The sequence below is a fragment of the Acipenser ruthenus genome, chromosome 28 (assembly GCF_902713425.1).
Source record: "Acipenser ruthenus chromosome 28, fAciRut3.2 maternal haplotype, whole genome shotgun sequence".
Taxonomy (NCBI): domain Eukaryota; kingdom Metazoa; phylum Chordata; class Actinopteri; order Acipenseriformes; family Acipenseridae; genus Acipenser; species Acipenser ruthenus.
This window is the reverse complement of record NC_081216.1, coordinates 19,163,694-19,186,245: the sequence shown is the minus strand read 5'-3', so window position 1 is coordinate 19,186,245 and position 22,552 is coordinate 19,163,694. Positions and strand designations below refer to the sequence as shown.

The 22,552-nt window shown below is 36.5% G+C and overlaps 1 protein-coding gene across 19 annotated transcripts in view; it reads right to left on the bottom strand.

Annotated features, from left to right (window-relative positions):
* Positions 1–22,552, bottom strand: part of LOC117435134 (pleckstrin homology domain-containing family A member 7-like) — a 123,883-nt gene that overhangs the window by 2,448 nt on the left and 98,883 nt on the right. For 6 of the 19 annotated variants that reach the window (XM_059003294.1, XM_059003291.1, XM_059003293.1 and 3 more), the window contains 20 exons: positions 21,211–21,672; positions 19,912–20,449; positions 18,560–18,643; positions 17,873–17,995; positions 16,207–16,260; positions 14,522–14,602; positions 13,117–13,185; positions 10,952–11,032; positions 10,486–10,635; positions 10,284–10,385; positions 9,933–10,044; positions 9,350–9,567; positions 9,019–9,210; positions 8,659–8,776; positions 8,456–8,547; positions 7,993–8,193; positions 4,428–4,589; positions 3,758–3,891; positions 3,161–3,303; positions 913–1,017 (listed from right to left, as the gene is read on the bottom strand). In XM_059003294.1, the coding sequence (XP_058859277.1) occupies positions 920–1,017; positions 3,161–3,303; positions 3,758–3,891; positions 4,428–4,589; positions 7,993–8,193; positions 8,456–8,547; positions 8,659–8,776; positions 9,019–9,210; positions 9,350–9,567; positions 9,933–10,044; positions 10,284–10,385; positions 10,486–10,635; positions 10,952–11,032; positions 13,117–13,185; positions 14,522–14,602; positions 16,207–16,260; positions 17,873–17,995; positions 18,560–18,643; positions 19,912–20,449; positions 21,211–21,672 (3,214 nt within the window). In that variant the 3' untranslated portion in view covers positions 913–919. The remainder of the gene's footprint in view (positions 1–912; positions 1,018–3,160; positions 3,304–3,757; positions 3,892–4,427; positions 4,590–7,992; positions 8,194–8,455; positions 8,548–8,658; positions 8,777–9,018; positions 9,211–9,349; positions 9,568–9,932; positions 10,045–10,283; positions 10,386–10,485; positions 10,636–10,951; positions 11,033–13,116; positions 13,186–14,521; positions 14,603–16,206; positions 16,261–17,872; positions 17,996–18,559; positions 18,644–19,911; positions 20,450–21,210; positions 21,673–22,552) is intronic. The other 13 variants (XM_059003308.1, XM_034058109.3, XM_059003292.1 and 10 more) reach the window with 12 other exon arrangements.

The following is a 22,552-nucleotide window of genomic DNA, read 5'->3' as shown; positions in this document are numbered from 1 at the left end:
TAATGCCAATACTATGCAGGCAATAAACACAAGCATTCTGACGATGAACCACAAGTGCTCTCCAAGCATTTCAGAGATGGTCATTTCTTTTTAAATTTTAAATAATGTGCTAAGGTATAATGTATACCTCTCTGCAGGTGCAGGAGTCATCTTAGAACCTGATTCATTGCTGACAACTGAATACAGAATGTTTTGTTTTTTTTTTGTCTCAACAATTCTATTGATTCTGTATCGGACCACCATCCTAGAAGGCTTTGAATGCCTCAAGCAGCAAGACCAAGTTTTGACCTGATGTGCAGCATTCTGGATCTGGGTCACTTAGAACTCGGGTTTCAAAGTTATCTTGAGTTTAGAGGAGGGTAGCAGGGTCATAGAAATGAGATTGTTAGTTGTGTGGATTTGTCTATATCCATTGTTATATATAGAGGAAGTGATTAGGCAGCAGGATGCAGAATTTAAGTAGAAAAAAGCAAGCTGAGAACCAAAAGATCTTCATCACAAGAAAAGGAAGACCAATGTTTTTTTTTGCTAGTGCTTACAGTAGCAAATTAATTTAAAAACCCTTAAAGTGAAAACAAAAAGGTGTGGAAGAAAGGGTATACAGGGGTTTTCTTAATTAGAACTAAATGCAATGTTTGTTGATTTTTCATAATGCAGCAGTATACTTCACCGGAACAGTTAGAAAACCAATTTGCACACAATTCACACTGCGTGGTTAAGTAAGAAATTTGTAAATGTTACTCTTAATAATAAGATCTAATCATTTGCTTCCATTAAGCTTTCATATTAGGGTTTTAAAATTACAATTGTCTAATGAATGTGCCGCTTTTAAGTGTTAAGTGCAAACCTGATGTTAGAACAATTTGCAAAGCTCCAAGCACATTAACTGATAAATAAGCAGTTAGTTCTTACTTTCAAATTAGACAAATCTGTAGTGAAATCCATTGCTTAGGGGGGGATAAGGTGCCTGTGCAACAGAAGGAGAGGGTGCATTGGGTTCATACACCTGCTGTTCAGCTGCAAGGGATCACACACAGGAACAAAGCAACATCGGTTAGTTAAGTGAGTCAAACAGACATCCAAAGAGAACGGCTATACATAACAATTAGTAAATCTATAACTAAATGAATGAGAACCAAAGGCACAACTCTGGCAAGTGAGTTTACAACAACACGGCACATACATGAAAAGGTGGTTCATATCAACAGAGCTGTGAAATATACACTACATTTTAGCACTCACCTGGGCAATACTATAGTTCTCTAATTACAGACATCTGTTACAGTAATTACAAAGAAACTTGAGTAGCTGTTTTCCTACTCAGTATTATGTGAATACGCTTTAGGGATTGATTGTGTCTTTCATCAGATGCTACATTGCCTGTAATACTACTATACAGTGGCACCAGAAATGATTGACTATAACGATATAATGCGCACTGTATGAGGGAATATTGGCACGTGTTAAACAAGGGTAGAAATGTTGATATAAGCCAAACAGAGATGCATGCAGTCCTATAACTATCTTAGATAAAAAATAAAAAATAAAAACCTTTAAGTAATAGTAACAGTGCACAAAGTACAACAAATACAAAACTATTAGGACGTTTCGGACATGAGTCCTTCATCAGTTAAAATGCCATGGAGTCCAGTGAGTTGTGTGTGTGTGTGTACGAGTCATATTCTGTTGTGTCTTTATCATTTTGTAAGACATTAAGAAAGACTATAAGCTTGTCAGAGAATTTTAGGTTTATTTTAGTATTACTACATTTTAATCTGACTTTGCAGTTCTAAGACGTGCCTATTATTTTCAAGTAGGAGACGTCAACTTTACCGATATTGAGAATAAAAGTACAGGACACACTTAATTTGGTAAGGATGATGCAATGGATGTGGTCTGTTTATGGGGTGTCTTGATCCTTTTTGTAGATATTAGTTATTGTATATGGCAGACTGCCTTTTTCTACCTTTTTTGGCTTTGTGTAAAATTGTGGTCAGATTGAAACTGAATGTTGCAGTCTAAATAATGCTTGGTGCCACTGTACATTGTGATTACAAATACAGTATCTACCCAGCAATGATAAAGATTATATACATAGAAAGATCATATTATAGTGGTTTGCTAGCTTTAGATATGGGTTTATGCCTGTAATATTTCATTTTCCTCTACTTATAATGGTGCAAATATAAATCCGCAATGATTTAAGTAAAATTCAGGAAAACAAAATGTAAGAATGAATATTTCAAATAACAAAATGTGTCGGTGCTGAAAACAGAGCTGGCCAACAGTTCATGCCTTTTTCATGCAAATGAATATTAGTTAATTTTTGTTAGCAGGATTATACAGTAAGGCAATAGAATTAATTTTCTTCAAGTGTTATTGTGAATACATGCAAAGAACATTCTGTTTCACCCCCGTTTACCACAATGTATACGAATACACCCTTTCCAGCTATTTTATGATAAGTTAAAATGACATCTAAAAGGATGTTAAAACTAGACTGATTAAGAATTAGTTAGGGTCATTGATGAATCCTTAAATAAACTTCTAAGTGTCCCGTCTGACACTGTGTACATTTTTTTTTTTTTTTTATATATAAGCAAATGCAGAAGTACTATACAGTAAGAATATTTATGTTTAGGAACACGTTTTATTTGAAATGAGATACCCTTTCACTCTTACATCTTACCATTCCTTTGCTTAACATTTGAAGTGGAGGGGGTACCAGGAAGAGTAATGCTGGTATTAATTGCTTGTTTGTAACAAAAAAAACATTTGAGGGAAGCAATTTACACATACAGCTTTGACCAAAAGTTTTGCGTTACCCTATAGAATTAACTAACTTTGCATCATAAAGTCAAATGAAACCTGCTGAATAATGTTACATTAGCATATTTAATATATATTTCCATATACTTCACGAAAAACGTGACATTTCAAAATCTAACATGAAATACTGTTTTACTATTACGTCTTCCAGTAAACTTTCGCAATATCATTTTGTAGTTTCTTTGATTCATTGATGTTAAATAATTTAATATCTTTTTTTTTTTAATGATGTCTCAATCCTGATGCAAAACCTTTGGCCATAGTTGTAAGTTAGAAATGAAATTGTAGTATCCAACAGAGATGGCTGTGCAGTGCTGACTTGCGGCCTCACCTGCTACCAGCTTGCTTTTCTGTGATGCTTCTGAAGCCAGGGCATAGGACATTGTGATAATACGTTCCTGCTCCTGCAGTGCAGAGTCCAGGTCTGTGAAATCATGTGCATCCAGACTAACTGCTGGCTGCACGTTTTGAACACTGAAAGAGATAGAAAAAGGTGCTTTAACTGAACAGCAGTTCAGTAATATTAAGATTGCTTAAACACATATAGGAGCTCTGAAAATGTAGACAATAAGACTTCTCCATAGTGTAGGAAAAGGTTTGTAAATATAAAATAGTTCTGTTACAATATTCAGCTGATAAGGTTGATATACACAACATAAAAATTAAATAACAGGAAATGTTTTATTTATTTTTGTAAGGAACTGTTTTTAGCTTGCATCCCAATGCTTTGGAACAGGAGGTCTTTGGTCATTGCTTTGTGTGGTTCCAATCACTGTGTCTCCTGTGAGTCATGCGAAAACATTCAAAAGTAATTCTAAAATTGTATGCTGAATATAGTAATTGTTACAGCTGTAACATGGCATATGAAGATGATGCCAAAGTGACGCTATTAGTTTCTTGAATGTATTTTTCATCCGCATGTATTTACCTTGATTTGGAGAGGATGCTTTTGATCCGTTCCACTTTACGATGACGGGCCTCCATCTCCTGAAGGCTGAGAGGTTCTTCTGGATCCATTTCCACATATCGCTCTGGAATTAAAACTTTGTCTGGTTTCGATAACTACAAGAAAAACAGAAATGAGCTCATGAACACAGATTTACAAATACTTTTCACACACACACAAATGCTAAAAGGTACATAGAATGTGAAATATTTCTGTCTCAGCCAGGTAACTTCATATAGCGTCCCCCAAATACAGAGAGCCACATTGATATGTAGAATATATCTTAAGGTGTGTAATGACAATTAGTCTCTGGCAGTGTGAAATGTAATGTATGGGTGAAACACAATCATTTTTTGTATTTTTATTATCATTATTTTTATTGTACGAGACGTTTAACTACGTATAGCAGACTTTCACTAAACCAACAACTCCGGGCCAGATTAGTGATTTGTTCTAGGAGTGCTAATAAACATTTTATAATTTGGATTCAACAGCTGCTGATAGCGTAGATCGGACATTAGCTCATTTCAGACTGGTTTGGATGAGTGAGTATCTACTGTATATATAAAATGTGTTCCATGCCTATGTGAACACATACGAGTGCCTCCATTTTGTAAATCAATGACTCAGGGTTCGATCAATCATGAATTACCTCTCTGCTGATGTCCAGATCATAATCTTGAGGCTCCAAATCTGCCTCTTTCATTGGCACGGCATGAACTGTCAGCCAGTCATCAGATTTCTCTTTCCCCTTGTGTTCCCCCTGCAATGCTCGCTCTAGCAACTGTAAATCAAATTCCTGCTCTCGCTTCCACTGATAGGTAAAAAAAAAAATACATAAGGAATTAGGGTGTTAAGCAGTTCTGTGATACAACTATCTTTCAAAATGGTCCGAGTGCAAATGTCTTTTTACTAAACTAAAGGTGTTACAGTATGATCCTCCTCTCCGCATCAAGGCAGACCTGCTGTAGCTTTGCAACGCTGGGAAAGGCAGATTGGGAAGCGGCAGGCTTATCTGCAATACTCATATTTGAACTCTGCATTGAAGACACTCACCTTATGCCAATGACCCTCCTACGCAGTTCAGGTAAGCAGCTTGGATACCATACACCAAAGTTATGAGCGTAATTAGAAAGTGTGAGTGTGTTTCAACCTTTCCAGCAGTTCCATATATTAGCATATATTCATATTTCCCATTTATACCACTTAGAAACTGATTTGTGATATCTGGTATTTGTATTACTCTGTCTCTGTTCATTAATCTGGGATGTATTCCTTCTCACTATTTTGGATATATATTTTTGTACCCTTTGGTGGGAGGTTTATTTCAATCTCTATCTATCTAGTAGCTGAACAGCAAACACACATTTGGCCAGATAGAATACTTCCAGTAATTAGTACAGTAAACATTTGCCTTTAGGCTGTGTATTTATCATAGTATTAAAACAAAATAACTGAAGAGTTGGATGTTCATTTGATGGTTTGAATTACCATGAAGTCATCAGTGGAGTTTAATTGTATTACATAATAAGCACTGACGCCATTGTTCTGACACCCCCATCACTGTAGTAAGGTATTTCCAATCGGTATACAACTGGTGAAAACTGGTCTTGTATAAATAGAAGGTTCAGAGCCACCAGATCAACCCCCCAAGTCAGCCAGACTGCTGGTTTAAGCATTTTTAAGCATTTTTTTCTTAAGATAAAACAAAACACACTGACATGCATTCCTATACAGTTTACTTCAGACAACTCACTTAATATAGGGTAATCAGGGAAGCAGGATTGTGATCTGAAGTGAAATATGGTAACTGTCCAATCTGCAGAGTCAGATCTCATATCCTGTGCAACTTGGCAGAGGACATAAGTGGTGTATTGGTCTAAATGGACTATTGCGTCATACAGATGCCATGCAAGATTTTTTTTTGTTTGTTGCCAAAAGCAATTAGGCTGTGTTGTGATTTTTTTTAATTTTTAGATTAAGAAAGAAATATATATAAAGGCCATTGTATTGCAGGTATGATTTTTCTTTCTAGTCCTGTTACTTTAATACTGCAAAACTCACAAGGCACTATTAGCTATAATCAGTTTGAGGGGATTAACACTGACCTGTAGATGTGTAAAAAATTATACCTCTGAAGACTTCACCTGCCAAGTACACATGTGCTACTGCCATATGCAACTACACAATCTCTGTCACACTCACACACCTACACCCATCACCCATGTCTAGCTGTGTTGAGCCTCTTTAGCATTGAAAATGTTTTGTTTCCTTTTTTTTTTTTTTTTTTTTTTAGACTCAATGTTTGGAACAAGCGTTTGTTGTACAGTATGTCTCAAGTTCTGTCTCATGTCTCAAGAATATACAGTACAGCTAATTGTTCGTTTGAATCTTTCTGTTTCAATCCCAGGCATCATTGTGACCAGTAGACGACATATATTGACAAAAATGAAAATGTAACACTAATAATAATAATAATAATAATAATAATAAAAATAAATAAATCAGGTCATTTTGTATTAGCAAAGGATTTTATTTGTGTATTTTTTTTTTTTTTTTAAGTGTAAGTTTCTACATGGAAAATCTGAGTAATTTGTATTCCATTTCAGGTTGAATTAATGATTAGTCACCCAGTTTATGGAGGTATTGTATGACATTGATTTGTACACCAAATGTTATACTTACAAAAATGATTGTTAACATTACAGGCAGATTACAAAAGGGCACACGCCAACAACCAAATTGGTTTGTACAGGGTGCATTTTCTTCCTATTGATTTGCCTTAATAGTTATATATATATATAAAAACAAAACACATAATACTAATAGCTAATAAATTATGCCCTTTGTACCGTGGTTTTTAAAATCGATGGGCAACCCTTCATCAGTTTTACGGCTGAATCTAAGATTTACCCATATCACATAACTCTAAAGTTAAGGAGTACAATCATCTTGTAACAGCAAGGTTACAAGTATATTTATGCAACATGTTAAAAGTAAAAAAAAAAAAAAAAAAAAACTATGACGTATATGTAATTTTATGCCAGGGTTTCAGTAAGCATGTAAGTAAGCATGTGTACATTCTCTATATAAATAATACACTGTATATATAAATATAATTATACAGCAGGCTCTGGCAAGGCATACTGTATTTGTGGCCTTTTTGTTTTCCTATAAAAAGCAGGAATATGTGGTTTGGGAAATGTAAGTGCTTGTTATTGGACGGACCAAATAAAAATACAGCGAACTTGACACTGAGCAACTACAAGGAACACAATGATGCCTGGTGAAATAGGGAGGTCCTGTTAGATGTTGTTATAACAGATTCAATATTAGGAAGCCTGGGAAAGATGGGATGAGTGAGGCTTTAAGCCAGAGCGCTTGTGCAATGGTTTGGGAGCAGGACAGGAGGTGTACATGGTGACAGCTACAGCAGAGAGAAACGCTACAAGCTGCAATAAAAACCAATACCAAGATGAAAATCATTCTTTCACGATCTGAACCCAATATAAGCCAGTGCTGGTTATCTTAGCAAAAGGTCTCTGAGCCTTACTGGAAACTTCCAGATATATCTGTCAAACTTGAAAGCCCCCTGGCCCAATGTTATTTAATTTTTAAAAAATCATTTAATTATACACATGAATTTTTAATTATGTTATGAACTATATATATATATATATATATATATATATATATATATATATATATATATATATATATATATATATATACACACAAAATATACTGTAGTTTTCAACAGATTCCATTATTGTATTTATTTAAAAAAAGGTTAATTTCAATTTTAACTATTTTTAATTTCAAACTTTTCATTTTATTTTATTTTTTATTTTTTATACCAGAAGGTTCCAAAAGGCTTGAGTTCCTTACTGTACAGTAACTGCAAACACCTTCACAATTAACCTCTATCAATGCAAAACACAACTTGGATCCAAAACCCACTTTACAAAACATGTTCCATCACCCCATCAATGCATAGGCCACATCCCACAAACCAACTTACCTGCAGTGCCAGCTACAATCATCTACTTTCTTTCACAGTTAGTATTAATACTTGTGCTATTGTAACCGATTCTTTATTATTATTACCGTTTTAATATATTATCTTTTTAAAATACAATTTAGTGTTTTCGTGTCTATTGCTCTCCTAAAAACACAGTTAAGCAGTGTAGTGCATGTTTCTTTTGGTTCTAACATACTGAGCCCACATCCGCAGAGAGAGGTCGTGAGGAGGAGCGTGACGAGATGGACAGGTGCTCTCCTTGGCTCAGTGACCTCTTGCGCTGCCGGACAAGTGCCTTCTGGTGCCTCTTCATTCGTTCCAGTTGTTCTTCCGCACTCATCCGGCCCTTTTGCTGATCTCCAGAGTAAAGGCGCTCCAAGGCACTCTTTGGTCTTTCCTATGCAGATTGAAAACAAAGCAAAAAACTAAAATGAAAAAAAACTAAACTAAAAAAAAACTAAAATATATTTTTTAAAAGAAATACTGGAACATGTTTACCATTTTTTAGAGAAACACATTTGCTGCCTTTCAAAGTCATAAACACACAAGCATACTTTTAAAATTGGTGGCTTTAATAGAACACAATCTACCCCCCCCCCCCCATGTACAGAATATACATCACTGTTACAATCAATGCAATTGACTACTTTATTCCTCACCTTTAAACCAGACGTAGTAACTCCTCTTCGAAGAGTTACGTAAGAAGAAATATTTGTTGACTGGTTAAGTCTTGAAGTTGAGCCTGACAGCCCTAAACAGAATTAAAATAAATAAATAAGTGATTTCAACATCTACCACATTCCCTTTTGTCTTAAAAGAAGGCTTTCGCAAAGTTTAGTAGAAGAAGGAGGTTTAAGCTCACCTCTGTTTGGCAATGTCTGGTACCCACTGTCAGGACCAGAGGCTCCTATGCTTAACTGACTGGGGTCACTTCCTAGGTTGATAAGTTCAGGTTCGCTCATGTACGATCGCAGCTCTACCTACAGGTTCAAAAATTCCAAAGTGAAACCATTTCTGACAATTCCATAATAATTTTTTGCATAACATTTTTTGTACAAGATATATTTTTTGCTCAATTAGCAACTGCATCAATCATTTTTCAGTAAGAGAATGTAAGCGACGTGACATAAAAAAAATAACATTTCCGTAAGTGAACACTGATGCCTTAAAAAAGAGACAGAGCTGCAGCCTGAATAGTAAACAGAACCTAAGACACACACACCTTATAGTCCCCGTTCACATACTGCCCGAATTCTCTGTCTTTCTTCCTCTCGTCGGACTGGCGCTTCAGGCCCCGCACTGACGTGTGCCTGATGACTGAAGCCTCTTTGGGAAGGGGAGGTACAGCAGGAGGCTGATCATCAGGGCTGTAGATGTACGGCAAAGGGGGTCTGGGGGGAGCCTCTTCCTCTGCCTGGAAAACACAGAACTTTGACACAGTGCAAGTGGGGCTGGCAACAAGCAATTTGTAGAAATTGTTGCGCTGCTACAGCCAACACGGCACCATGGAAAAGCTAGGGAACTATATTTAGGATATTCGAGATTAAACGTACCAGCTTTGGCACAGGTTTAAAGAGTGACTGAGTTTGGAGGTTCTGTAGCTGCAGCATGTGAGGCTGAGGTCTGAGCTGCTTCTGTGGCTGCAGCCTCGTCTCCACTGAAGGACTCAGCTGGGAGCTGTGCTGCATGTATGATCTACTCTCCCGCTCAGAGACACACATGGACAATGAAGGCACTGATAGCGATGACATTGAAGGCACAATTTGTCTTTCTGGAAAGACAAGAGAACATCTAGTAACGATTGCCATGAACAATGAGATCTGTCAATGTATGCATAACGCAGAGCAGCCAACCTTCCAGACATAAAAGCACTTCCAGACACTTCTGATTTTGGTTGGAAATAGGGTGGTTCTTATTCACTCCAATACACTGCTAAAATGGGAAGTTGGCACCTCTGCTGCATAGTGGTAGAAAGAATCGGTTGTAGTTTTCGCATGATAGAACTGATAATGTTATACATAACACAATACTAGGTGGAATACATGGTGCAAGCAATACAAAACTAACTTCATACATCTATCACAAGCAATACAACTTTGTGAAGGTGCTATAGCGCAGCATTTCTCAGTCTCTCACCTGGATTTTGAACAGAATCAATGGTAAATTTATAATTGGCTTTACTGGAACTGAGGCCTGCCATCACATCCTCAATCCTCCACAAATCCTTCTGCATTTGTGATTTTTCCTGCTTTAAAAGAAGTTGTCAACTGTTAGTACAAAAATAAACACCTTGGTGCAAAAGCAATCTAACGAGTTAGCAGTATAAACATCTCATTTTTAGTTGATATTCAAACCCCACCACTCTAACTACCAGGTATAGTTTATAAATAATATATTTATACTTTATATTTATAAAGCAGCATTATAGAGCAAGTGATAAAATACAGCAGCAGGTCATAATACTACAACCCTATAAGAAATGCAGACCTGAGAGAGAATTGTTCTGTTCATTTGTTCCTGTAGCACTTCTCTCAGCTGGTCAACATCCATTTCCAGCTTCACATATTCACTCCAGGCATTTTCCATTTCCTGCAAGATACAGTCAGTCAATGTCACACTAAAAACCACAAAGACCATTTCACGGTATCAGCATGTTGTGAACCCAAAACAATTTTGTTTCTAGGCTTACCGTCGAGATTCTTGATATCTCGGCTCTGATCTGAACCAGGTCCTCTTGCAGAAGTCTTTGTTGGCAGGCTATTTTTTCTGCATGGGCTGGCTGCTCTTTGTACTGCTCCATCTGCCTGTGGGACACGTCTAAAACGGACTCCAGCTTATCCTGTTGGAACACCAACAATGCTTACACTCAGGGTTGCTAGTGGCTTGCCACAGGATTACATTTATTTTTCTTAACATCCTCATTTCTGGTAATGACAGTCCAAAAGCATCCTGCCCATCAAACTCCTCTCCTTCAGGTATTCATTCTTAGTGCCTGTCATCTGTCTCTTAGGCTGAGCAATGACATAATGTCCTCGGACTCAGTGACTAGCTGTGCGTACAACGAAGAGAACTGAATTCAGAGGATTACACAGAAATGTCTACAGTCCTACCCATGAAAGTGCTTAACAATTTCTCAAGACAGATGAAAAAACTACCTTGTCTTCCTTCAGTATCCTTATCTTCGCTTCCAGGTCCTGGAGGGTCTTGTCTTGTTCACACAACCGGCTTAACTTCACCTGCAAACAAAGGAACATCTGAACATGTAGCACGATTCCAGATATTAAAGGGTGTTTAAACCCGTCATTTCAGGACAGGCTACTTTGTAATTTTTAACTGGCATCTACCTGTTATTTTAATTTTCTCTAACTATATTGTTCCGACTCAAATTTTCTTAAACTGCAAAAGTTATGTCTAAATGTAATGTATCAAATGACATAAATACAGCAGTGTTCAAATAAATTAATTTGGTACTTAATGGATTAAGTACAATTGCATGCACACTCGCTTAAGACACTATTTCAGTAACAATGCCTAATAATAATAATAATAATAATAATAATAATAATACATAAAAACACTATGGCTTTTTGTACAATAAACTAAAATAATATGAAAGTAATCTTCAACAGTAAATCTGACATCTTTTTCTTTTGCTACATATTATATAAGGGTCTTTGGCAGCATTTCCAGATAAACTGTAATGTAACACTGTATAAAATCAGTACTTTTTATTTGATTTGTACAGTATTAATAATAATAATAATAATAATAATAATAATAATAATAATAAAAGTATTTCATCAATAAATTATTTTGCTCAGAAGAGGCCGCTTCCTATAAATAAAAAATATAGAAAAACAAGACACAGAATCTAAGTACAAAATAAAGAAACAAATTGTAATAACCTAGGAAAAATAAAAAGCAAAGGAAAAATAACTAATAAAAAAAATGAATACAGTATTTTCCTTACCCTCGCTTCTAACCTAATGACAAAAAAACACGTGATCAGATAATACTGTACAAATCATATAAAAAGAAAGTACTGATTATTATTATTATTATACACCATCCTTCATATTACTTATCATTTGGACATGTATTTAAATGGTGAAACGAAGCAATGTTATCGCAGAAAGCCAACACTTCAAACTTTGTTTACCTTTGAAAAAATAAAAATAAGTATCGAAGATCAAACTGAAAAATTAAAGAAGCTAAAATAGAAATCCCTTGACATGTTTTTTTCTCTTTAAATTGAAAGCTGAAAAATACATTTGCTATTTGATGTTCTTTCAAGCGGTTATCTGTGTGTGGATTAGATCCTCCCATTACCCAATCTTGACTGGGATACAGTGGAGGCAGTGGTACATATGGGGGACATATGGAAGAGTCGCTTTTGTACATTTGACTGCATGTATCATGTTTACACTACATGCATCTGGATAACCTCTGATCTGATTTTGATGAAGCCGGATGTACACATTTTTAAGCACAGTATGAGAGTAACACAATCTGGGGACATATTAAGGTGCATGTACATCTGTTTACAGATATATGCAGACTATCCTGGGAATACTATCTTGGGAATATGATGCAAATGTGAGCACGTTTGTTGCTTTGTTTGTAATGCAACCAGCATGATAGGTGGAAACAGTGAGTGATATCTGGAGCAGTTTATTTTTTATGATCGATGGTGATTAAAGCTCTCTTGGAATACACCAGGAGTTACTGGAAAACATTTAAAATAATCAGATTATTTTAAATCCTTCTAATGTATTTCTATTAGTGTTCTTTCTGCAATAAGAACAGACAACATTATTTTATTCTGTTTCACAATGGTTATCTATAGCAGCATATTTATAAACACAGCTGTGGCCAAAAGTTTTGCATCATCCTAGAATTTTAGGATTGACACATAATAAAAAAAAAACATAAAAAATAAAAAATGATATGAACATGATGTTGAATAAAAGATCACATTTTGTAATCAAAAAAACTACAAAATTATATTGCAAAAGCCTATCGGAAGCCACAATAGTGGTACTTACTACATGTGAAATGTCACATTTTTTTTCAGTTTTTTGTTAAGTATATGGAAAACTACAAAGCGGTGTGTAATTCAATATGTTAACGTAACATTATTCAGCAGGTTTTATTCGACTTTATGAAGCAAAATTTGATAAAATTCTGTAGGGTGATGCAATACTTTTGGCCACAGCTGTACTTTAAAATGGAAGCAATACATTGTATAAATTAGTAAAGGTATTCCACTTAAATCCATTTTGCTTAACATTAGTTAAACTGTAACTTATTTCATACTTACATCCACGTCACTTTCAGCAATTCTAACAGGTTTTGCAGATCTGTCTTTAAAGGAATCACGCCCTGACACCTTGGGAAACAAGGGAACACAAATATGAATGATTTTTAATTATTTCTCAAAAAATAAAAATCAAATTAAATACAACCATAGACTTGCATGATGTTAGAATAAAACGCTTGAATGGGCAAAGTATGTATTCAGTAATGAGGTTGCTGGAAATGCTACAACAACAAAAATACACAAAATACACAAGAAAAAGCCAATACAAAGAAACTCAAGAAGGGCTTTCAAAAAGATGCTTTGATAGCAGGTTTATATTGATATCCGCCCAACTATAATAAAATAAAAATAAAAATATAGCAGCACTAATATGACAATGGCTGTCAGTAGGGAAACTTTGATAACATCCAAGTCTACTGTAAGTAATAGAAATTTTAAAAAAAGCCATTTTTATTTATGAAATATAATAGTCATATTTTATCTCCTTAAAATGTTCACAAATATTGTGAATATCACGTGAGTTTAGTGACACTGCGATTTTTTGTTTGAGGGGTGTAATCTGCCTGTCAGTGTTTTACCTCAGAGTGAATTTATCATTTCAGTGTAAATGTTGGGAGATTGGAGACGGCAAATACTGTTAGAAAAGCTTTCCCACATACTACATAAAACGTCCTTAACAGCCGAGAGCTTTTTTCAACCCCACCTGCTGGACATTTTACACATTACACTGAAATTTCTGCTGCCGACACTCTGCTTATTAAAAACACTGGCAGGGTGTAAATGCTGTCCCAACGCCCCCAAACATAATCCCCAGTGATGTCATTGCATGTTTAATGGTGGTGATTCATTAAAGTTAACTTCAGAAATTATTTTTAAAAAGCTTTGAATTAAAAACAAGATGGCATTAATTAAAAGTTTATGTTCACACACTGAAACAAGCTCCGTCATATCAGTGTGCACTTTTGTTCTTTTTCTTTTAATAATACATTTCAAGGAGACTCCTACACATTAACTCAGCATGCATTTAAACAGACACGCAAGCAAGTACTGGAACAGTACGCAGACTGATACCCTGTACCAATACGTAATATGTATATAAAAAGAATGTTATGCTCTTATTACTAGCTAATAAAAATGCCCACATTAGTACAATGCTTAGCACATGCACTACCGTACCTTCTTAAATAGCAAGAAACAATTAAAAATGCAACTCAATACAACACATTTAAACACAATGCTGTTATGCACAGAAAGAGCCAACAACATATTTTACCCACAAGAAACTGTGTAATTGTGCTGAGATATCGACCAACCTCAGACAGTTATGTGCTGTAAAAATGCATCATGGGTTCCAGTAAGCAATGAAATGGTCACACTTTTTCTTTTTTAATGCAAACATCCTTACGTTTAAACAGGGCCGTAAGCCTTGTGCAGAGTTGTGTAACACATTGTGAACCATGATGATCAAAGGCTCAATATTTCTAATCTGTTTCAAACAAAAATAGAAACATCTAGTTATAAAAGACAGTGGATTCTATTCAACTGATCTAAATACAGCCGCCATTTAAAAACAATAAAACAGGATCCTCACTGGCTTTATACATTGTTTTACAGACATGCTCACATGCAGTTATTTACTTGATTTTCTTAACTTTGGTACAAAGGGGACATATTTTAATTATTTAGTTCCTCTTCTGTTTAGATCTATTAAAAAGACTCCAGTGTCTTATGCATTTCGTTCTAAGGACTGTACAACTTTATGATATATTAAGAGTTCAAAATGACAAATCACACAATTGTGACTTTTATACTATATAAATGGTCGTTATACAAAGTCTGCTGGCCACTTTGCAATGCTGCTGTGGAAATGCACAGGTCATAAGACAGTCACCTATACACTATGTTATTACTATAACTATTTGATATGGGCAAAATGGGTTCCTTCATAGACGGAACATTAAAAGTCGCAGGAAATTGGCAATTTCGCAAAGACACACAACACATGATAGACGACATCCTTTAGATTTTGTTTTCTTTTGTTTGGTAAAGTGGACAACAACCTTTATAATGAACCAGTATATTGGGCGATTCAAGAATGAGCAATGCACCCTGGGAAGAAATCATTATTACAAAACATGTCTATTTCATTTCAGGTTTACAGGTAGAAAGTCATGGCTGACATGAATATTTACAGTGTTGATGATCATGTGGACTCACTGTTTCTGTGTTGTTGAAGAAGCCACCTAACTACAACTTTGTAATGTGTGAGGCATACTTACATAAATGAACGGGACAGCACTGCATTCATTTTTTGTGTCTACATTATAACATACTGTAAATGAACATGTTTTTAGCATCTTTTTTGTGTTTGTTGATATTTGAATAAATTAAATACTGAAATGTTAAAGAACTGTCAACCCTTTTCATCTTCCATTTACTAGTTTTATGATGGAAACATGACAAGAATGGGGTTATCTAAAATTGTGGGATATCAAGTTTTTTCACACTTAAATACTACATTCATAATGCTTACTATTAGTAGTTATCAATGTATTATAAACCATAAGCTATTTATCATGAGAAAGTGTTACAGGCCACAGGCAGTAAATGTACTTTCTAAGCCTCTGAGTTTAGAAATATAATTGTGCTTCAATAAATGAATGAATTCATTAAATTAGAGGCAGGTTATCCGTAGGTATTATACATCTGTAAATGGCAGGTTGCCTGTTCAGGAACACCTATGCTCAATTACCAGCTCTAAGATTTCTCAGTGTACAAAGCTACACAACTCAAAGTGTTCCTATTAACCAACTTGCACCCAAAGCTGTGATTGTGTTAGTTTTGAAACTGGGACACTACCAGTAATTTTGTTTGTATTTGCTCTAGGCTACTTTTGCCACCAGAGGGCCCCAGACTACTCAGTCTATCATGAAAGATGGAACTAGACCTCTAGAGAAATAAGTATTGCATCTACCCTAGAAGTAGAAAGAATATGAGAGAGAGGACTATAAGTGAGTAACACACAGTTAGGAAGAGGAAGAGAGATGAAGAGGAGGAGGAGGAGTGGCATTGAAAAACGCCAGGTCCCACCTTCAAGTCTAGATACTCCAGGTCCTTCTTCAGTTGCATGTAAGTATCATCAGCCTTCAGTAAGGGGTGAAAAACAAATCAAATAAAACAAGCTGCAGTAATGTCGAGTCAAATGCAGTTTTAGAATCGGTACTAGCATGGGTGATGTTGAGTACTTCTTTTATATAGAGTTTTTAGGAAAGCTTTCTTTTGTTGTTTTTAAAGAGAAGGGAAAATTCATTATTCAGCGATGCTCAAAAGTGTCTTGCATCATTAAACTACCATCAGCAGGGGGAAATTACAGAATATTGCATCATTTATCGCAGCTTATTATAATGCAAATCTTATTTTAGCATACCAGCAGCATCAGTTATTAAAAAAAATGATCCCTGGTGTTTGAGTTACATAAAGAAGTATTCAGTACAATAAACAATGTGGCTTTCTTATCCAAGCTATAGAAAGATAGAAAACTGAAAGACAATAGGGTTTCTTATACATACCAAATGTCTAATCAAGTCAAATAGAATGGATAGCATATGTGACTTTTTTCTGTGGTCAAACCCGTTATTGCACAGTCTCATTACATAGGCAGTTTTCTATTTCCCTACAGTGATGACAAACAGATGTGCCTGTAAGAAGATCCCACAGTATGGTCACAGCAATGACATGGGATACCCACATTTTTATAAATCCCATCGCACAGCACAGCAGCCAAAGTGGGGTCAAACAACAGTGGCGACTGCAGAAAAGCTTTGTCAGTAAAACCAAGCACGGCTTTCTCCAGCATGAACACCCTGGGGGTGCCGCCATGCTCCTCCAGCGTGCCAGCAACAGATTCAAGAAGTGATAATGTGGGTGACTGCAGACTGGCATGACATCATATGTGCAAAAAGACATAATCCTGTAAAAAACAATTTACCCCCTGTATGAACTTAATACCTTATTATCACCTTACAAGTTCAAATGATTTTGTGCTGTGCTTTTTTTAATACATTAACTGTACGAAACTGAAGTGAGTTTTTTTTTTGTATTTTGTGCTTTAATTATTGGAATGGGGCTGTTTCCACAACTGTTGTTTTGAACATCCCTTGCATATACACAGGCAGCAGTGTGGAGTAGTGGTTAGGGCTCTGGACTCTTGACCAGAGGGTCGTGGGTTCAATCCCCGGTGGGGACACTGCTGCTGTACCCTTGAGCAAGGTACTTTACCTAGATTGCTCCAGTAAAAACCCAACTGTATAAATGGGTAATTGTATGTAAAAAATAATGTGATATCTTGTAACAATTGTAAGTCGCCCTGGATAAGGGCGTCAGCTAATAATATATATGTAATTTGCCCTACTGGAGCACACAGATTTCTAAAGGCAATCTTGCCAAAATTCCTCACTTCATTTCGATCTGTTCTGCATTTTTTGCATAAATGGCAAGCAGAAGTACAGTGTCTGTACCACTTTAGCCACAAAAGGACCCAAGTAGAGAATATCCAGCAATTAAAGCAAATAAAGTGACTGTCATGAAGGCACAGCAGCACAAAACAAATATATCATGAAGCCACAAGCATTGCTATTTAACAAATGAAAATACATGGAAAAACATATACATTTCACAATCGAATTAAAACTCCAGGGAACAAGCAACACCATGATGCGTACGAATGCCACAGCAGATGAGCCAATCAGCAGCTGACCTGGAGAGTGGATTTGGTTGACCCATCATGCTGCTGCAGATGGACAAGAGTGTCATTTCGCACACTTGCCATCTTAGCTTGATGTCTCCTTAACTGAATAAGAAGCAAGGTCAGCTCCTCCGGCTGCAGACAGTTAGAGGTGTCAGAAAAACAGAGGAAGCAGTGTTTACAAGGTAAAGCTTTTATTAACATACTTATTAGGTCTTCTGACATTTCAATCCGCAGCATTTCGCTGAGGGAGTTGGCTGGGCAGGTTCACGGTCTCATCTATAACCCATTACATCACTGCCACTCAAGTGAAAGGAAGTGTTTAAGTGATTGTCTGTCTCTACACAGTATGACACTCAGTTCAGTACTAGAAACTTAAATGGGATTGTATGTGTGTGTGGCCTTGTTAGTGTTCACTGGATCCCCAGCTCCCATACTCTTAATATGAGTAAAGCTGTGGCAAACAACACTTTAAAAGGTCCTTGTAGTGTCTATTACTGCTATGTGAATACATGCTTTTACTGTAAGTTTTCCCCTGTGAAGACTGTGCATGATTAGCCTTACGCTATGAATTAAGATTAATTTAAAAGACTATGAAATCAAACAGTGTATATATCAGTATATCGTTAAATCTTGCACATTTTCTAATGCATTTTTCAAACCACCTGTTAATATTTACAACACTTTTAAGATCCTTACCGTTTTCCCATGCAAACTAGGAGCGCTCACTGTGTGTGTCATGTAGCCCATTGGTGGCATGGAGCGTCTGTCAACATGTGCTGTCTGAAGACAGAAAGTATATATGCTAGAAGGTAATGTTTTGGTCTTTGCTTGTTTTTTTATGACTTTTAAAATCTTGAGCTGCTCTTTCTGGTACAGTTTTACTCCCTGCGCAAGACTGACTGACAAGGTGTAGGAATTATGACACAGGACGTGAAACAGAACCAGGAAAAAGGAAGATGTGCTACTTTAAAAAGCTGTATACAACGAATTAAGGTAAAAAAAAAAAAAAAAAATTAAAAAATAGCCAAGAAGAAAATTGATTTAAAAGCCTTAGTTAAAGCCTTCCTTTAATGAAACTGTAAAAAAGCAGACTAATTATTTTTTAAGCATACATAATTAAAAGAACTAAGCTAATGTCCAAGGTTTGAAGAATATCATACTTCAAAGTCTCATTATAAAGTAATGACTGCAGCAGATTATTATTTATTTCAACAGTGATATTGAATTATTAGTGGAGATTTTTTCACTACTTTTAATTGCCAAATGGCTTTGTTGATTTGACATTTTTTATTGTACATACAGAAGCACTAAAGTAGGACTAGCACTAAGCCTGAGCATCGCTCTGAGCCCTGGTTCCTTGAAGGACACAAACGACAAGAGATGTAATTAGTTACACATAAATTATCTTAAACCTTGTCTCTTAAAATAACATTTGTTTGCTACAAGCAAAAGTAGCTACACAAGGCTACTGGAACTATTCCCATTTCTATATTTTTCTGCTGCATAATAGATATTTAAATTTTACATCAGAAGAAACAAAGTCTGCCAATGGGCCTCATCTTGCTCTGAGCATATTTTATTATCAGTTACTAATAATCCACACTCTGAGGGAATTCCGTAGAGGTATAGGATGAAAAAAAAGGAAGAAAGATTTAACAAGAAACCAGAAACTTAACATGGAATATTGGAAATGCAAAGACTTTCAATTATTAAAAAGTTTGAATACAGTAGCTTTTTTTTCAACTTTTTTCACCACTCCTTTGTTATTTCTATACTGTACAAAATATCTGTCCATTCTTTCAACAAAATTAGATTGTGATGCACTAATTAAAGCTTCAATTGTTAGTAGAAACAGCTCCAATACCCTGTTCATACAATACCCAAATAAATGGGCCTAATGCTCAATTTAAAAACAAATTAAGTGATCAGAATATACCAGACACAAAATTAACTGATTTATTAATATATACCTGTTACACTGAATAACAGCTTCCATCATACAAAACCTGTTTTATCCCTCTCCCAGTGACCCCCCGGCAAGCTCTTACCTTTGAAACATGAGCTTGTATCCTGCGTGGTGAACCAGATGCAGGGAAGTCAGCAGTCAGCCTCTCGCCAACAGGCCTAACTGTGACCCTCTCTGCAGGAGTGTGCGGTCTCCGTGGTGACAAGGCCTTGGGTGGTGGTCCCGGTGGGGGGATGTCAGAGGAAGAAGGTGGCACCGAAATGGACCGAGGGGCCTCTAATGAAACCTTTAGGGCACTGGAGTCGACATAGTCCGGAGCACCTATGTATATGGGGGCAGTGGGGCTGCCGTGTTTGAACTGCTGTCTTTGCTGCCACTCATAGAGCTGCCACACAGTGCCCTCCTTGTGGGCCTTGCGCTCTTCGTTGGACATGCGGAAGTGGCTCACCCGGTCATGGGCGTATTTGTAATCGCTTGGCAGGTTGTGAGACTCCGGAGGGGGGCTGCTAGATGGCTGCCGGGAGTTCTTTGGCAAAGTCTGGTAGTTCTCAGTGCTCGGCTGGGGCTGGCTGGTAGGAGTTCTCCGAGAAAGAGTTTGTTCGGATACTGGAAGGCTGGAACTGGAATCAATTTGATAGCAGTTAAAGCCCTGTTGTGTAAACCTCATTAATCCCTTTTGAGTAATTATAATAAATCAGGCAGTTGGCCAAATTACTACATACAATTAGTTGTCATTTGGCCACAACCGTAACATTTTTTTGCCGCTTAGTTAAATTCCAACAGTTAACACCCACTGATGGTCATTTAAAAACGTGCTACATTCTGCACGGCAGCACTTTCTGTCCTATCCCTGTAGACTTATAGCCACCATGAGATCCCTCTGTTTTCTTTTACATTTTTCATGTACATGAAATTACATTTTTACTGAGGCAATGAAGTCTGAAAGAGAGTTATGAAGTACAGCACAAGTCTGTACAGTAAGCTTGATAAAAATGAATAAATAGGATTCACAAATTATGACACAAAGTTTGATATAAAGCGTTTTACTTTCTACAACTGATTTCATGTGCCTGAAATTGGCAAACTATCAAACCCTAGTTTTATAGATGGATGCCTGGTGGTTTCTCTGTATTAAAACACTTGACGTTTTTCATTTAGATTTTATTATTATTTCAGTCTACCACTAGATGGAGCAGTTTGCTAAAGTGTTTTTGGTATTCCGATCTTCAAACGGCATTGCACGAACTACAAACAGTAAGAGTTTAGTTAATGTGTGTTCATGCTGGTACAATGTAATATAATTTCAAATGCATGCCACACATCAAGATAGCAGTAAAAGTCTTTTGAGGCATATTTTGAAAGCTCTGAAACTTGCACTCACCTTCTGGATTCTCCTTTCTGCAGTTTCACCCAATGCTCCACCTGTGATAAGTTGGTCTTTCTTTGCACATGCTTCTCTGTGTCCGTTCTGGGCACAAACCCTCTCTTGTACACAGGGTTTCCATTCTGCTCCGCTGGCCTTGCACTGGGTAGGGTTCCATTCCTCTGGACCAGCTGGCCGCGAGACGAACCGACAGGCTCGGTAAACAAACTGTCAACCTCCACGACAGTTGCTGGAGACTTCATTTTGTTTTTGTCCTTGAGCGTGTCCTTCCGAAAGCCGTACCTCTCCTCATCTTCGCTTTCTTTACGAATCTCCTCCCGCTTCTCGAAGCCAAGCGTCTCGCCGACCGGTCTCAGGGGCCGTTCTTGCTTCGGAGGCACCTCTGCTTGGGTGTAGCCCTTGTTTGAGTTGACGTGGTTTGTCTGGGGAACGGCTTGCTTTTCCATTTTGTCTGCTTCTCTGTAAGAACATCACATTTTGTCTTTAAGGTTAAATACCCCCGCACCACCCTCCGGAACACCTGGAATGATTAGGATGACTAATATCCAGTTTCCCTTCAAAAGGTTACAGAAGGCCAAAAGCTGATGAATTGTGAACAATGAAATCATGGAGCAATGATCTGTAATTTATGAATTCCGGTGAACTGACAAGATTATTAATGACACAATAGATAAAAGCATTACTAAATCAAACAAAGCACAAGGGATATTCTCTTTCCATCAATTGCTGATTTAACCTTTGCGCATATTAGGTCTTCTCCAATGTTCCTATTATACAGTTTGGAATGGAGCTTTCTTCATTGAAAAACATTAGCTTCCCACAGCTAAAAAGCACCCTAATTGTCCTTCTCTGTCAAATAGCCACTAGAATCATAATTTGAATTGAATACTCACAGCGCAATGAAGTTTCTATTCTCAGGCAAATACTTATGGTAGATTGATCATTACAAATCAATGTAATATCTATTAGGAATCTGATTATTTACCCTATGCCATCAGACAATAACTGATGATGTTATTATGCTTTAAAAATACAATTTTCTCAAAGCTACTGTATGGAAATAATCCAACATCTACACAGAATGCATCATGCCAGTAAGTTGTTTACTTTCATTACCAATTTCATCATTTATCAGACCCGACATTCACAGCTTCAATATAAATCAATCTGACAGGACATATTTCCTACTTCCCAGGGCTCTTCTTTAACATATTTTACATATACTGGTAATTAAAACTGTTCCCTTGGGTATGAATGTGTTTAAATATGACCAGACAATTTCATCTCACACACTGAAGGAATGTGTCAGAGTTACGTGAAAGCCAACCATTCAAAAAAA